Source organism: Dunckerocampus dactyliophorus, chromosome 12 (genome assembly GCF_027744805.1).
Source record: "Dunckerocampus dactyliophorus isolate RoL2022-P2 chromosome 12, RoL_Ddac_1.1, whole genome shotgun sequence".
NCBI lineage: Eukaryota > Metazoa > Chordata > Actinopteri > Syngnathiformes > Syngnathidae > Dunckerocampus > Dunckerocampus dactyliophorus.
In genome coordinates, this window is record NC_072830.1 from 19,311,461 (window position 1) to 19,329,724 (window position 18,264).

At 41.5% G+C, this 18,264-nt stretch overlaps 1 protein-coding gene across 3 annotated transcripts in view; it reads right to left on the reverse strand.

Moving 5' to 3' along the window:
* LOC129191369 (endothelin-converting enzyme-like 1) overlaps nt 1-18,264 on the reverse strand; it is a 69,084-nt gene that overhangs the window by 19,354 nt on the left and 31,466 nt on the right. For all 3 annotated transcript variants that reach the window (XM_054794649.1, XM_054794648.1, XM_054794647.1), the window contains exons 8-13: nt 12,180-12,402; nt 7,739-7,837; nt 7,187-7,261; nt 5,129-5,232; nt 3,840-3,898; nt 1,647-1,698 (exon numbers count right to left, since the gene is read on the reverse strand). In XM_054794649.1, coding sequence (XP_054650624.1) covers nt 1,647-1,698; nt 3,840-3,898; nt 5,129-5,232; nt 7,187-7,261; nt 7,739-7,837; nt 12,180-12,402 — 612 coding nt within the window. The remainder of the gene's footprint in view (nt 1-1,646; nt 1,699-3,839; nt 3,899-5,128; nt 5,233-7,186; nt 7,262-7,738; nt 7,838-12,179; nt 12,403-18,264) is intronic.

Consider the following 18,264-nt stretch of genomic DNA (forward strand, 5'->3'; position numbering starts at 1 on the left):
GTAGAAACAAGTAATTCACATTAGTGATGGGAAACTCCATTCCTTCTTCTGACTCCAGTTCTTGTGAGTCACTCACTGAAGTGAATCAGGTGCTCCATTCGCTCGAGTCGCTCGTCACAAAGCACATGCGCAGAAACATGCACATGTGCAAAAACTTGCACCCATGAGTCAGTGAATTTCAAGTCTTTGTCGAGTACCCGTGAGTCAGTAAAACTCGAGCCTTTGCCGAGCCTCAGTGAGTAAGTGAAACTCGAGTCTTCGTCGAGCACTTGTAGTCTTCACCGAGCACCCATGAGTAAGTGAAACTCGAGTCTTCGTTGAGCACCCTTGAGTCAGTGGAACTCGCTGGCTGAACTTGTAAATTGTTCATTTTAGTCGAGTCTGTGACGCAGCTTGGACGTACGGTTCCCCAGTAAATCAGTGAAACTCGAGTCTTCATGAAGTACCCAAGAGTCAGTGAAACTCAAATCTTCGTCAAGCACCCATGAGTCAGTAAAACTCCAGTCTTCGTCGAGCACTTGTGAGTCAGTGAAACTCGAGTTTTCGTCAAGCACCCAATCGTCAGCGAAACTCAAGTCTTTGTCTAGTGCCTGTGAATCAGTGAAAGTTGAGTTTTCCCCAAGTACTTGTGAGTCATTAAAAATTGGGTCTTTGTCAAGCACGTGTGAGTCACTGAAACTCGAGTCTTCATCGAGCACTCGTATATCAGTTAAATTCTAGTCTTTGTCTTAGTCTTTTCTCAAATGTTCATCAGGTTGCTCTGAGACAGTGAAACTCAAGGCTTTGTGGAGTACCCGTGAGTCAGTGAAACTCGAGTCTTTGCTGAGTACCTGTGGATCAGTGAAACTCAAATGTTCATCAGATCGCTCTGAGACAGTGAAACTCAAGGCTTTGTGGAGTACCCGTGAATCAGTGAAACCCGAGTCTTCATCGGGCACCCATTAGTCAGTGAAACTCGAATCTTCATCGCATATCCGTTAGTCAGTGAAACACAGGGGTGGTGGCAGGGGTGAGTAAATGAACGAGTTAACGTAGACCCGTGAGTTTCAATTGAGAAAAAAACTTGCAGGTTTTGATCGATTAGTCCACGCCTCCACATCTCTCATTCACGTGTGATCAGCTTGCAGTGATGACCAGAAGACTATATTAATACTTAACAGGCAAACCATGTTAATTGCAGTGCTGGACAGGATGTGTGTGTTCTGACTTAAATTGGTTATAATGTAGTTAGGTCAGGCGTGTCCAACTTTTTATAGCAAAGTTTTAAAGGATGCAGGGGGCACTTTGGACACGCCTGAGTTAGACGGACTTTTTTCCTGGTTCATACTTTAAAGTCCAAATTAAGGAAGAGTAGTGAGAATGGATGAGACGCTAACAAAGAGGAGTCCTATCTATTGTCATGCACTGTCCAATTACTTAACTGAAATTTAGTGACACAACCTGACAATGAAAGCTGCTCCATTAGCAGAGCCTTGTTCACTATTAATTGAGCTCTTTATAGGTCGTTAAATTGCTCCAATCGGGAGTGCTGGGACTTTGGGCAAGGAGAGGCTTGCAAGAATAACGTGGCCTTTAAAGACCTTTTGTTTTGGTGGCACAGGAGATGTTTTTACGTCCCTGCGCCTGCATGATAGAAAGCTACTTACTGTGGGAACTCAGGGTTGTACAAAGTAGGTTGAAGGATGCCGGCTGGGAAAACTGAAAGAAGAGCACAGACACAACATGATGAAGACACACTCAAAACACACGTTTTGAGTTTTGGTTGCAACCTGCACTGGAAGAGAGAGGAAATAAAGCACATGATGTGTATGTCATGTTACACTGAGCTTTGCGTTGTTCATTCGCTTCAGTTTCAGTTTGGGCGTGGAACATCAACTGAAACTGTCATACGGACTGACATTTCCACCGACAAGTTTTCCATTTATGATGGAGGACATCAAGTTTTTTTAAGTATACAGGCTGACATATAATAAACACATATAATATACATACATCATTAAAAAACAGTTTCATTAATGATTTAAATATGAACAATGCTAACATTAAATCTAACATTAAATAATAATACAAAACAAATAATAGCTTTTATACAATAATATTAATAGAAAATTAACACATGTAAATACAAATAAGAAAATATTCATTTATATGACATTATTTCTTTATATTATATGCAGGTATATTAATTAAAAATATGTATTATTAGTATTTTTTACAATTGAATTACACTGTGTATGCATTTCCTCCTTTACGCCTGGCATCAGTTTTCTACTCATAAAAAGAGGAGGGCGGACGCGTTTGGCAGCATTTGATCAACTCCGGCTGCTAAAACAGCTGACAAGTACTTTGTGTTATAAGAAAGATGACCAAATGATCGCAGAGGACGCTGATAAGTCAGTGGCTCGGTCAGTCAAGCAATCTGTAAGTTTAATGTTGTCCATCTAAGAACGCTGCATTTGGTCAGAAAAAACAGTTAGCGGATAATTAGCCAATCCATTTTCCATTGATTGCATCAAAATCAATCACTGATAAGGCAGTTTGAGTAGAGAATGTTGTGCATACGCTCGGCTGTTAACTGATGCTACAGATTAATCATGTTGTAATTTAATTGTGACTGGAACTGAGCCCCATTAAAGTCCAGAGAACATTGCACATCGATGTTCTTTGGCATTTAGCTTGAGCAGTGCTGCATTGCTGTTAAAATGACCCCTCCTTCAGCAAAAGACATCAAATTCAACAGGTTGTGACACTGATAAATCTTTTTGTGACAAAAAGACGGTGCACAGAAAAAGCATTTGTTCCAACTAAACTTGTTAACTAGTAATTACAAGAGAGTAGCAAAATTAATTTGCTAAAGTGGCTGCATCTGAAGCGAGAGATGCGCTTGAACCTATTATTCAACCCCTCATTATAAATTATACTTACAGGAGAGCCACGATTTTTGTGGCGGTGATGTTACTAGTCTGCCAGTAAACGGCAAAAATCCATCCACGAATAATTGATTTTTTTTTTAACGGACTGCTCGCTCCTACCCCTCCTGCGAGCTTGACATTGACATTCTCATCTGATTTTGGATCAACATTTGCATTAAGGGCGACTGTTGTTATTATAGCGGAACCTCAGTTTTCAAACGCCCCCGTTTTCAGCTGATTCATTTCTCGACACAATGTTTTGCCAAAATTTTGCCTCAGTTCTCGTACACGGTCTCAGCATTTCAAATTGTTTTCTGCATGTTAAAAGTATAATTGTTGCATATTAAAAGTGTTTTGTGTTAAGATTTATGGGAGTCTTCCCACTCTACCTCTTGAGCCATACCACACCCTCCATTAGACTCCTCAACGTCTTGTGCTTTAAGAAACTTCCAATGGTCTTTCTGCCATTCAAGGACAGCTGATGGGGGCCCTTTTTTATTAAAAAACAGACTGAAAATAATCCATCATGTCAAAAACACGGCATGCTCGCTCAGTCCAAAGTATATTAATGCACGTAATAAAGACAAAAAAAAAACCTCAATTAGTGCAATCAGTCCTCCTGTGAGCTGATAAATAATAGATGGCGCCAGCAAGCCGTGCCAGTGGCATCAGCTGTTAGCGGGAAGAACCAGGGTACCAAACCCAACTTGCCCTGGTTCGGTGAGGCTCACTCGAGGATGGGGAGAGTGAGGAGGAAGTGTCGGCCGTCATGCTAAAAACAGTGCAGTGTGAGTCCTTGAGTAAAATGGCATGTTGGTGTGAATTTTTTGTGCAGCCCAAATGGACACTATTCTTTTTCCATTTTCAGGCCCTAGAGATGTACTGGCGAGTATTTGTGTTGCCAGTGCTTGAACAGTCATCACTCACCCATTTGGTTCTTGTTAGGAAGGTAGTATGCATTTAGGGCCTGCGGGGGGAGAAGCCACCTGTGGAGATATCAAACAAACCACATACGCACACACACAGACACACACACAGACACAGACACACATTCTGAATACGATCCCACTACATTCTCTCATCTCCGTAAACCCCCTGGTGAGAAACATTCAGTGCCTGTGATCCCACAGTCAGAAAAACAAGGACAGTTCCAGTTTATGCTAATCCACTTGAAGCCAGACCCATCGATTGCCACCACATTCCCCAAGTGACTAACTCTGAAAGTGAGAGATGCCCTTGTTCCAAAAGTGAAAGACTGATTCTGCGTGGGCTGCACAGAGTCAGACAGAGGGGAGCAAAAAACAAAAAGGAGGAGGAGCATTTATTTATTTCCCAGGGACAAGACAGAGAGAGCGAGCGATGAAAGATGCACCGTTTGGTGATAAAGGGGGAGCGTGTGATTCAACTCTTTAGGGTATTGAGCGTGGGCTAATGGAGCAGTTGTTCCGGGCATCTTGGAATAATAATGTGTGTCAGAGCAGAGAATCAGTCAATCCAGAAGTATCAGTGCTGTATTTTACAAATGAGCTCCATGTTCCACAGTACGCCACTACTGTCTGCTGTAGATAAGTAACCAAAAGGGTCTTTCTGGAGCATGTCGAGTAAATCTGTTTGTCGCAGTGGCACAACCACGTACGTATCAAACTAAAAACCAAAGCACAGTGACAACTGCTAAGTTGTGAAAAATGTTATAAATTGTCAGGAAAATATGGTTTGTTATTGCACTTAAAATAAAATGTTTTGTGTCCATTATTCAATTTGATTTGACTAATATTAGATAGAATTCTGCACTAACATAAATATGTATTTCTGCTAAGATAGACATTAATGTCACACTGATTTGGTATCATTATCTGCTTGAGGCTAGTGGCCTCTTGTCTCCGAAACAAGTCCTCTGCATGCTTATCACCTGATTCAAACAGCCTTGGGTGTCTAATGTGAGTTTGCTCTTCATTGTCTCTGTCCCTCACAGGAGGAGGCGCCCCCCCCCGCATATATGGTCTCCTATACTAATGGATGTTTTAACATGAATAGTCAGTCAGTCAGTCTGTTCAGGTTGAATTGATTTGCCTCCTTGCATGCAAGTTTTATTAAATTGTACCTCTTATTATTCTCAAAGAACTTGTCTCATCTCTCATTTATTTTGGAGCCAGCAGCAGATTTTCCTTTGACATACAGTAAATGTTATATAAAAATAGAACAAAGGCGACACTCACGCTGTCTTGTCCACTTCTTCATGAATCTTCTTGACTGAGAGGTTAATGTTGAACTTAATGCTATTGAGGATGTTCTTGAAGTAGGTTTTCTCATCCACATCGAACTGCAGAACCACAAATAGGAAGACAGCAATGGGTTATATTAGGGATGACTGGGATCTGAACTTTTTACAATATCAAACATGCAGTACATTAGACAATAACCCCTTATTGTACACAGTGGCGCCTTGGTTAACATCATTAATCCGTTCCAGAAGATCTGACTCAAACCAAAACGGACTCTAACCAAAGCAAATTTTCCCACAGAAAATAATGTAAATCCAATTAATCCGTTCCAGACACCCAAAAATGTTAACACAAAACACATTTTATAGACAATACAGAAAACTATGCAAAAATAATTACACATAAATGGACACCTGAACATTTAACATCACTTTTACCTAGTTTTGTTGGAAAAAAATCCCTAAAACCATCAATTAACAAAATAACACAAAATAAACATATTATTCTGCTGCAACCACAATTTGCGATCTGTCCACCTATTTTCTTCCACATATCTGAGGTCGAGTCGCAGCCTGCTTAGGTTGCAGCCTAAGCATAGAAGCCCAGACTTCCCTCTCCTCAGCTACTTCGTCCAGCTCCTCCCGGCAGATCACGAGGCGTTCCCAGGCCAGTTGAGAGACATAGTCTCTCCAACGTGTACTGTGTCTTACCCGAGGCGCCTCCCCAGGGAGGCGTACCGGAGGCATCCTGACCAGATGCTCATTTGCAAAAATATAAAACATCTCTAAAACCAAATAACATTCTTATGAGGTGTCTGGTGACGTGTGCTATGTTTGACACTGGCTGCCGCGAACATGCTATGGTAAGTTTGAATGCTTATGTTTTGTTGTTGGAACCACGAGAAATGAAGTCTTGCACCCTTATCTCAGTATGGTCCATTGCCTTTATCTTTTGTGCGGCCTATGTGTATTGTTATGTCGTGTTTTGTTATGTTTCTCTAGCGCTATAGCGATATAAGCAAATAGGGATGAGCTAGTACACCATTATCTGTATCTGTTCACCCATCTAAATTACCTGTATTCATAGCTGTACTCAGAGTGGGCGGGGCATAAAGTGGAAGGGGGTGTGGTTGACCAAAAATGGGTGGGGCTTAAATATGTACTTTTTTTCTGTCTGAAATTGACATGGATTGATCAGAAGTTGATATAAACACAACGTTCAGAACTACAAGCAAAGTTTTCCAACTGATTTTATATCACCAGCCAAATTAGAAGCAAGCAGGCACTGACCAACGCAACATGAGCCGTTTTCACCGCTGTCTTGTCAAATGCACCGCGTACGTAACGAAACACGTTTACCAAGTAACTTTAGATACGAGCTGAACTGAGGAAGACCTAAATAAAACCCATCCGGAGTGAAGTGGAGGCAGTGACCAACGCGACATGAGCCGTTTTCACCGTCGTCTTGTCAAATGTACCGTGTACTCCTCTCTCTGACTGGCCAATCACAGAGCGTGAAGAGTGAATACATAAGTAGTGAGCCAATAAGGATTTTCCTTCATCATGATTACGGATAATGACGAGCTGTACTCGTTTCATGCTCGTCCCAGATAAATCCTGAAACTGCACTACTGATTATGTTTTTATTGCCATTTTGCCGTTGTCAGACAGTCTGTATTTGTTAGCCACACAACTGCCCCCCCAAATAAAGTCTCTGTCATCCTCATGACATGATGGCTGTGTTCTGTTGTGCTTCTCTTTATAGTAAAATTTATGGTCAGGCAGGGCGTTCTCCCTTGCCTTAAGTATCTAACCAGAACCCCATTCTGGTAGGATGCCTAATTGTTGTGGAAAGAGATTGATCTTCATATGTCATGTGAACAATGAATGCGCTTCCTGCTTGGATCGGCAAACTTAAGCTGCAGGTTTTTATCAGCATGGGCTCATTTTTTCTCTCCTGTTTTCTTCATTTAAGTCGTATCCCACGATACATGATGGAAAATCATTCAGCAGGTAAAAAGAGTTGCTGAGAAAGTGACTGCTCATGACTCACCCCGTATTCTCGATCTATGAGCTCAGGTTTTAGCAGGAAGTCCGGGTATCCTGTCATGACCATCATGTACTTCAGCTGAGGGGAAACAGTAGGAGAGGATGATGAGGGGCATAGTGACAGTGGAAAGTCTCTACGCGACTACACATCAATTTGCGTTGACTTCTATTCTGTTCTGGAGGCGGGCACACACGTCTCCACTCACACACGCATCAACTAATCAAGCAAACCAAGTAAAATAGGATTACAGGGAAGCTCTTTATATTCAGCAAGGCCCTATAAAAGGATTATAACCCCATATTGTAAAAGTATTAGAAGGGATATCTTGCTGTGCAGACCCTAAATCAGCACCACAGAGAGATCCCGATTCTCAAAGTCAAGTCCTTGATGTATTCTATCACTTAGTTTCATCTACCCAAGCAATCAGTCAAACCCAAGAAGAACTCCAAAAATAATTAAATCCTTTACAAACACTAAATGGGATCTGACAGCTACTTGTGTGTGTGTGTGTGTGTGTGTGTGTGAGAGACGAAGAGGGAGAGTCAGGTATTAAACCTTTGCTCTGGCCGCCTCCTTGGTGACTTCATCCATCCAGTCAAGCTCCTGCAGCCGGAGGTCCAGGGCGTGCTTTATGTCTTCCACCAGCTCTTGCACCTGGAGGGGGATCACATTATATTTTGAAGTCCATTAAAACAGATTTTCTCACTCGGCTTCTTACGGTAAATGTATATAAGCTTAGCAGGGCGACATATTTTCAGCAGATGTTGGAAAAGTTACAGTTCTTTCACGTGAAGCTACCCTTGGTCTACTTTTAAAAAGTACCGTAATTGGTTATAATAACTTTCCCATTCATTCATTCATGAAGTAATACAGCAAATGTAATTAGCTGCCAAGAAAAAACCTTTTAAAAAAAGTTCAACTTTAAAAAAAAGAAACAAGTAACTGACAAATTACTTTTTAAAAATAAATTTCCCCCACACTGCAAATGACATACGGTAATCCCTCGTTTATCATGGTTACTTGGTTCCAGACCTGACTGTGATAAGTGAATTTCCTCAAAGTAGGATTCCTTATTTATAAATGGAATATTTTCGTAGTGAACAAAACCTTCTAAACATGTTTTTTTGTTAACATTATTAGAGCCTTCTAGACATGAAATAACACCCCTATAGTCATCTTTACACTCTTATTACCCAATATAGTACACATAATAAAAGAAAATAAGCAATTTAAGCCATAAATAAGACTTGTGCTGCTGTAAATGTGTTCTGGTGCTAGGGAAGCTGAGTGGGGTCAGACAGGAAGCAATGTCAGGGGTTCAGAGGTGAGTTTTAGTTTGGCATGCTCCGCAGAGGTAATAATAGTAATAATATCTATAATCATTTTCAGTCTTGTTGTGGAATATGTGCTGTCCCATAGACACATCACATGTCCGTCTGTGTTGGTTGAAAGCCGTCTCTTGTTTATAAGCCACCCTTTCTGAGGCTTTGTCATCCTTTTTTCAATGGTGTTATCTGTCAAGGCTTCACTGAACTATGTGGGCATCAGACCTTAGGACAGAGTGATGTCTCTCTGTTGGAGAGTGCTTGTTAGAACCTGTGCAAGGTTTCATCTGACTACCAATCAGAAAAGCTCGACAGGCTTGAAGACATTTTCTAGCCTATTTTTCAGCCAGCAGTTTGTTTTTCAGTGGTCTTTGAACTATTCTAAAAAAACCCCAAAAAGTATTAATTAGAACTATTAGTAGTTATTACACTAATAGCTATTGGTTTTGTCACCTATAACACAAAAACTAATATGTGCATGTTTTGGTCACATATCTAAAAATACATTGGTTTTAGCATCTTTTATTGTACAAAATATATCAAAGTCAGTCGGAATGAACTATATATATATATATATATATATATATATATATATATATATATATATATATATATATATATATATATATATATATATATATATATACACATACATATATATATATTTATATATCTATATATATGTAAATATATATATGTACACACACACACATATATATATACAGTATATACATACATATATACTATAAATATATATATATATACTATATTTATATATTATGTTTTTTATCCAATATATGTTCAACCCCATACCGATAACTCCCTGCTTCTCAATAATATTATAACAAGCAAGAGATAACTTTTTTAATATCTATTATTAGATTTACCTTTCGTTTGTGCACACCTGGTGGTACGAATGACTCAAACTAAGTTAGATTTGACAAACTCTACCTGTAGATTTGTCCTAAACAAATATCATGACCTCATGACATCATTACAAGCGGCAGCTCAGAAGGACAAACCGTGGCTCCAAAGGGGTTTACTAGCTGACAAAAGCCGGTATCTTCAGTGATGGTAAAGGGCTGGTCATCCCACACCATCATTTCCATGTTGAATGCACAGATAGTCTCTGATAAACGTTTTGCATTTTTCAAACACTTCGGTGATAGGAACAAGGCCCGGGGGTCATAGCGATGCTGGCGTTTCAGATGGCTGATAAGGTTTGATGTGTTGAAGCTCGATATTTTTTTTCCCTGATAGCGGAATGTTTGCCTAGCATTTGGAGCATTTGGCGAAATAGTGAGAAGTCCCACATGAAAAATGCCATGTTTGTTTACAAGTGAGCTCAGGGGAAATGACGTCACAGAAAGGTAGCGCTTCATTTGTTCACACGAACCCACTAACAGCACAGCATGGATAATCTCATCTCATTGGAGCTGGGGTTTTTTTACCAGTTATTGGAGGTATTTTTTAATGCTATTTGATTTATTGGTATGATGTCATAATTCCTCATATGGGCCCGGTAATTATCGTGCACCCCAAGTACGCAGCCCTTGGTTGAAAAAGAAAAGGTTTTAAATTTACAGTGTTTATGCATGCCTGTTTATTGCAAACGGTGGCTCAACAAAAGTGACATAAGTTGGGTTGACATGCTCGGCACAAGATGATGAATGAAGAGCGAGAGTATGGGGTTGCAGAGGTTAAAAATCCCATTGGAAACCATATCCCCATGTCCTAGAATGGACACCAGACGGCGATAAGAAGGATCAAGAAAAAAAGGAGCATGGGTGCTTGACGGCCAGAGTTGTGGGATTAGTCTCAACTGGCCAAGGGAGTGTTATGATGGCTATGGATAGAATTTCCAGATCGGAGCTCAGTAATCTATCTGAATTATCTGGTTATTTCAGAAACCACTGAAGAAGAAGGAATTTGAAGAAAGACATTAAATGAACAGTGCCCTCCAGAAGTACTGGAACAGTGAGATCCATTCCTTTACTTTTGCTGTACACTGAAAACATTTGGGTTTGAAATTAAAGATGAATAAGAGACCAGAGCAACATTAATATTGTTAACGTTGCTCACGGTGCCTCACTCTTTCACACACAGACAGTGGCTTGACTTCAGCTCACATTGCTCGAATTAGTAGTCAGTTTTCCTGAGCACGCCTCTATTTCGGTTTGTATGATATTTAAAGTTAGTTGGTAAACTTGTTTCGTAACACACGCGGTGCTATTGGCATGACGGAGTTGAAAACTGCCTCCACTCCAGACGTGTTTTTTTTTGGTTTTCCTCAGATTATTTCCCTTGGCCATCTCTGGATGTTTGCATGAATTGCCAACTTCACACAGATCATGAAAAAATAATGAAATAATAAAGTCCTACAGATCACTTACACACATACACAGTACACATATAGCTGAATAATAAGCAATAAATATAGCACACCCCCGCGACCCTAAAGAGGAGAAGCGGCATAGAAAATGGATGGATGGAAATATAGCAACTTCTGATCAATCCATGTCAATTTCAGCCTTGAAATAATGCACCAATTTACGCCCCACCCATTTCCAGTTAGACCCACACCCATTTCTGGTTTATGCCCTGCCCACTCCGAGTACAGATACAGATATAGATCATTTAGATGGGTGACTAGATAAGGATACAGATACAGATAGTGGTGTAATCGCTCATCCCTACTCAGTAGGTAAGTTTAATAATAATAGGAGGACCATTTCTTCTGTAGACCACCTGTCTGCCTGGACCTGAACCTGAACAGTAACGTCATACTGTCCCTAGTAGTCTTAATTGTGGGCAGAATTTCCCCATGTAACACAACGTGAGCTTTTGCTTTATCTCACGGTCTTCTCCATCAGATATCTAGCTATGTACATGTGTGTCGAAAGGACAGCGCCTTAAGTCCACCTCCCACTTAAGCTTGACCAAGTCGCTCATAAACATGGTCATTACACTATTTTTTTTTTTTTTTTGCAAAGACCCCGCGACCCACTGAAAACGACACACCAGTTGAATCACCGTTCTATTACATTGCTTACTGAAACCAGAGAGCTGTCTCTTGGTGAAAAACAAGCAATTTTGAATCTGATACATTGGTACTACCAGTACAACCATTTGGAATGTCCTGAAAAAGAAAGAAACCACTAGTGGACTAAGTAAGCAAACCAAGGAAAACACCAGCAGTTTATAACAAAAACATTGTGATCGCTGTAAAGAAAGCCCCTACAACAACGGTTGTATGTAATTATCTGGAAATCAAATCTGAAATGTTGCTCTCTGGTCTCACATCCATCTTTCGTTGTCAAACCCAAATGTTTTCAGTCTACAGCAAAAATTAAGGACTTGGCCTCACTGCTCCAATATTTCTGGTATACCAGGTATACTGATATAAAAAAAGTTATAACCAGCTTGGATTGATGATGAAGTTGATTTTGTTTCTTTTTTCTTACAATAACATACCGTATCATTCAAGACCCAAGTTTGTTTAGATTGTCATCCTGCTTCTATGGAAAAATGCACGGTGTTATATTGATCAGATTCCCTTATTGCAGCCAGTAGATGGTAACTGATCAGCATTTCATACATTGTTATTGTATAAAAAAAAGGCAATGAAAGGCATGCATTCATGGGTCCTTGCATTCACTTGACAGTCCTACCTTTGCCTTGCTCTGTGATGAAAAGTGCTCCTGGACAAAGAGAGCTCCCAGGGCCATGCCAAAGTGTTTGTTGGCCTGTGTGAGACACAGTCTGCCAAGCTCAAGCTGCTGCTCAGTGCCATTAATTTCCCGAGAAAACTCATGAATGGTGCTTCTGAAGGCGGTGGACAGATGTTCACTTAGCTCTGCCACAATGCGCCACAACATGTAGTTGTGGAGAACCCTGGAACAGAAGATACAAGAAGCCCACAAATAGGAAGAAATTTAGGAAAAGGAATTTTTCCCTGCCCGGTATTTTTCCTTCTTACAATTTGTTCATTTCATCCGACCCTGAACACCTTTGGGATGTAACAGAAAAAACATCCCGGCAGAAATATGTGATGTTCAAAATTCTTAAAGACCCCTGATGGGTACCTCTTTGCTTCTTATTTCTGTTTAGAAGCTATACTAGGTTACAGTACTTTATCATAAAGGTAGCGGTCTACTTTATTTAGAACACGCCAAGGAAAATTAAAATCAGGAACATACTGTAATACAGTTACACAATTCAACAAAGTCGAGTGATTTTTGTCCAAAAAAAAGTCAGTAATAATTTATAAATTCATGGTAAGACAGGTAAAATGTACAACATACATGTACCACTGGTAAAAACCCCACAATTTGTACATGTTTATGTCTTTATGCTTCACGTTTAATGTTTTTTCATCAAGAGTTGAGATATCTGTTTTTTTTCTTCTGTCCTTGAACGTACCATAGTTGCGTGCTGTGACTGTTCAGTGATCATATTACATTGTCATTCATTAGTGGTGAGTACCTATACATTTTATGCTTTAAATGTATTTAAAAGACAAGTCATAGTCGTATTCCGTTCACTAAGTGTCAGTGCTATTACATTGAAGAGACAATATCTTAGATCGCATTACATTAGCACTGCACGTACTCAGCCATGGCATGTCCGACATGACATAGTGAAAACAAGTTCTCCTCCCATTCCGTGTGGAAGTGATACGTTTTTGGCTCCTTACTTTGTCCTTCTTCCCCACTCCGTTTGAAACCCTTTCTTCAGTTTAGAATAAATAAATTGGAGGCCAACTATTTAGCTCGGTAAAGTGCTACTGCTTAAAGCGGCGGCCGTCTCTTGTGTCCCTGCAGTGCTCCCGTAGCCTGGGCATATGTGTTGCGCAATGTAGCGTAAACAAAGAATAATAGGAGTATAAAGGTGACTATAGGGGTGTTATTTCATGTATACAGGGCTCTTACAATGGTAAAAACGGATTTAGTAGGTCATGAACAGGTTTTCTATGCTCTAACTATAATATTTTCCATTTAATTGATAAATGAGTGACGACTGTATTGTGAAATAAAGCACTAACTCTCTGATAGTCAATCAAACTCTCTTTGCTACAGCTCTTGTCCATGCGATTTAGATGTACCTAATGTTGGTGTTAGTAAGTGTTTCTTTGGCCTAATGATAGCACAAGGGAAAGTGTTGAATTTGTGGAAAAAGAGGTGGTAAAACAGGACCATTCATTTATGCATTCAAATTGTGTCTTCACTTTCAGATGACAGACGACAGAATGCTGGTTTGCTCTTGTGCCCTTCTCTGCTGGGTGCATTCATTCAATGTGCTATGGGGGACAAACACTCCCGTCTCCCATTGTGAGGATCTATCTGAGACTCAAGGCATGTTGTTGTTGTTGCTTCCTCCCCAATTCATTTTCCCTGTATATGACATATTTGGAATCAGAAGAGACTTGGCAAAAGCACCCTGAGGGCCCTGCCAACAAAGCACTTGCATTGCGGATTTAATTGATGGCAAAAGGTAAAGGAAGGTGCGGTTGGGCCACAAAGTGTCATAAATACAGACTGTGTTACAAAGCAACATGCTGTATCGAGCACATACTATCTGGAGTGCTGTTGGATTGTGGATTTTAATTTCACATTTAATCATTGGTATATTTTCAACATATATTGCTCTCAAACCTCGGTTTTCTAATTACCCAGTTTTTGTATGACTGAATTTTCAATGAAAATATTCGCCAAAAATTTGCCTCAGTTCTCGTTCACCGTGTCGGTTGGTTTTCGTACATCAGTGGTCACCAACCTTTTTGAGAACAAGATCCCTGGTCTCGGCTATGAACCTGCATGCACAAGATCTACCCTATATACATATACATATATATATACTGTACATATACATATACATATATATATATGTCAAAAATAGAGCGTTAACGGCTGTAACTGATATATTTAATTGATTATGCTCAATTTTTTACTGTAATTAACGCACACACATCATGGTAAGCCACGGCTCTGTTATGACGACAGACAGTGGCGCAGTGTAGCTCCCCACAGAGTCACACAGTGTCTGAAGCTCTTTTATAACTTTATTCTTACCTGAACACATCAAAAGCAGTGCAATCCAACACCATGCATGTATCTCCTACTCCAAACAAACACATCTCTCGTCCATTCATTGCAACAGCACTTCCAGATTGTCACGAGACAGGCCGCAAGATGCGTTCATGGACACTCCAAACGAACATCACAACAACGTCTTTATTGTGTATGGGTGGTCTGAATAAACAGAAATGCAAACGAAAACAATAATTGGACATTCTTATCACTTACTTTGTAATTCTTGATTCGGAAGTACAATTTGATGCATTTACGTGTGCTCGGAAATCCCATAAAATTCACTCAAAACATGAATGAATTCAACTTAAATGACGTGGTGTCTTTGAACGCAACTACTCATTGCTCATAATAACACAGTTAAAAGTCTGATTTAAATATTCTGCCATTAAATAAACCAGTTTTAGGTAAATAGATTTTCCAACATGTGTGCCATCTCTTAACTTGATTTAAACATTAAGTTCATTTGGCGCTGCTAATACATACATACATATGTATAATCCTGCCCTGTCATTTATCTTTCTTTCAATAAAATACAGTAAAAATGGACATGTTTCAGACATGGTATAAATAATTGGGTAACACTTTACAATAAAGTACACAAAATTACAGTAGTTAATGAGGAACGAACCTACCTAACCCTAACCACTACTCATTACTTACTCATTAGTTCTTCATTAGTTCCTCTGTATCTACTTTAAATGTATGTGCCTTAGTTACTCAGTAACTACTCTACTTATTAGTTCCTCATTAGTTCTTCATTAGTTCCTCAGTAACTAGTCTAAATTTATGTGCCTTGGTCATTAGTTCCTCATTAGTTCTTCATTAGTTCCTCAGTAACTACTCTACTCATTAGTTCCTCATTAGTTCTTCAGTAGTTCCTAAGTAACTAGTCAAAATTGATGTGCCTTGGTCATTAGTTCCTCATTAGTTCTTCATTACTTCTTCATTAGTTCCTCAGTAACTACTGTATTTTTGTGTATTGGTCAATGCGCTACAACAGTCAGCCCGAGCGTCGTCATCACGCCTCAAAGATTGTTTTGGAGGTGCACGTCTATGGAGTTATATTTGTGCCTTAACTTTGAGGTAGCAAAGGCAGACTTTAAGCCCTATTAACGTGCAATAATTACTGTTGTGTGCGCAAGCACATGGTTGCAGCGCTCTGTCACTTCCTCACGCCTTCCTCTCTTTTGCAACCTTTTTGCTAGCGCGGGGGGTGGGGAGGGGTGAGTCGTGTACAAGGCGAGCTGGTGTACTTGTGTACCTCCGGCCAGGTTTTGGGGACTGGGCTCCTTGCTGGGGCTTGCGGGTTGCTGCCTGGATAGTAGCGAGGCGTACGGGCGTGACAAAACGCGTGCCTGTGGGTCGCTCTCCAGGAGGTGAGGGCACTGATATAATACATTTTTTTCTAAATGTTCACGCGATCAACCGGCAAAGTCCCAAAGAGGGACTAGTAGCTCATTGTCGCTGTTTACACTGTCAAAAAGCTGCTGGCTGTTTGGCGCCAGGGGCATATTTTCTAATACTTGGTCGACGGATTGTGGTATGGTCCTGAAGAGCACCAGCGGGTACCTACACGGTTTATCATGGACCCCAACCTCATTAAAAATGTTCATGCCGCTCATCCTGAAATTCCCAAGTCGTTGGGCGCTGGGTATTGAGGGGTGGGTACTCTTATGTCTGTCACCTGTCATGTCCCACCCTCTTCTCCCACCAGTTCTTTGCATCCATTCATGTAGCATTCATGGAGTGTGCCCCCCACACACATGAACAAAGGACATTCCTTCAAGTGTGCTCATGAGCGGGTTGTGCAAGAGTAAGGCCAAACTCTGCCAGGAAAACCTCCAAAACTGCTTCACTTTCACTTATCATTTGGTAATTGCGGTTATTGTTATCGATTAGCTATTAATCTAAGTGCAAGCTTATGAGACTAATAACGAGACAGTGAATCGGTAAATTAATGAATTCTTCTTTAATATAACTGATAATTAGAATTGTGTCACGCTTTGCAGTGACACCACTCTGGTGCTGCAGGTGAGCTACCTATTGGTCTCTGTTTGTTTTGGATTTGGGTTCTCAGGTGTTTCTCATTGCAGGGCCACCTTGATGGGTGAAGCTACTGAACGAGCCACAGGTGTTCCTAATCAGAGCTGCCTCTTTATATTCACACCTGTGGCAGCAGGAAGGCGTCGTTTGATTGACCTTCATGGACTCACGCCACAAGCCATCGTCATCTTCCCAGACGCATTCTTGCTGCCCGTCTTCATCCTTGACCTTACACGGTAGATACAGTATATACTGTCTTTTTTCTATTGCCTTCCTGCCAGTTCGGTAGCTTCTCCCTGTTAGCCCTCCCGTTTGGAGTTTGGCAGTCTTTATGTTCGGTTCCCCTCCTTCGTGGTGCTATTTTGTTACTGTTTGCCCTGCACCATAGATTTTTGTTGTTATCCCTTTTTTTTCCTTCTTTTTGTTGTGGTGAACGAACAATTAAAGGACTTCCTTTTTGACACCACCCTGCCTGTCTGCCTTTTTGGGTCCAACCAAGTTCACGGCGTGACAGAATCAAACGACCACACTGATGGACCCTGCAGAGCAGGAAAAGATTTTTTTGGCACTCAAGGCTCATGGCCAGACTATTAGCCGCCATGAGCAAGTCCTAGAAGACATGTCGACCCTCCTTAAAGACATTCATGTCCGGACACTTGCCCAGGCCACCTCCTCTGAAGACCAGCCCTTACATGCTGTCCCAGTCACACCCTCCTTCATGCTGCCCAGTTCCTCCGTCCGGGAACCCAGCATGCCCCACCCGGCAAGGTTTGGAGGTGATTTTGGTCAGTGCGGGTTGTTCGTGCACCAGTGCTCCCTCATATTTGCACAACAACCAAGCACGTACGCCACAGACTCCGCAAGGGTAGCATACATGCTTAGCCTCCTTTCGGGGCGCGCTGCCAGTTGGGCGTTGGCCATCTGTGAAAAGAAAACAGAGCTACGTGACAACTTACCCCTGTTTGTGACAGAGATGAAGAAAGTATTCGACCACCCGATGCGAGAGCGAGAGGCTGGCATGCGCCTTCTCTCCATCCGCCAGGGCAACTCCTCTGTCGCGGACCACTCTGTCATGTTCCGCATTCTCGCGGCCGAGAGCGACTGGGACGAGAAGGCACTACGCTGCAGCTACCTAGGAAGCCTCAGCTCCCGCCTTCAGGACGAGCTTGCAGCACGGGACGAGACAAGATCATTGGAGGAGCTGATCGCTTTGTCTCTTCGGTTGGATGGTCGGCTGCGGGAACGCTCATTCCAACGCCGAATGGAGACCCCCACCTTTCCACAACGGGCATCACCATCAACCCTTCCGGATCCCCTCCTTCCTCCTTCGGATGTCAGTGGACCGTCTTCGGGGGATTCCAGCGGAATCGAGCCCATGCAGCTGGGAGCCAATCGCCTGTCATCGACCGAGAGGAGCCGGCGGCTGCGCCTCCATTTGTGCCTCTACTGTGGGGAGGCGGATCACTCGCTCGCTGGTTGTCCGGTTCGCCCTGGAGGGCGCCGATCGCCTTCCTCCAGCGAGAGACCTTCAAAGGGCTCAACTGTGGTCGGACGTCTCCAGATCGAAGGTACGCTGTCATGGGGGCGAGAAGCATTATCCATAAAGGCTCTTGTTGACTCA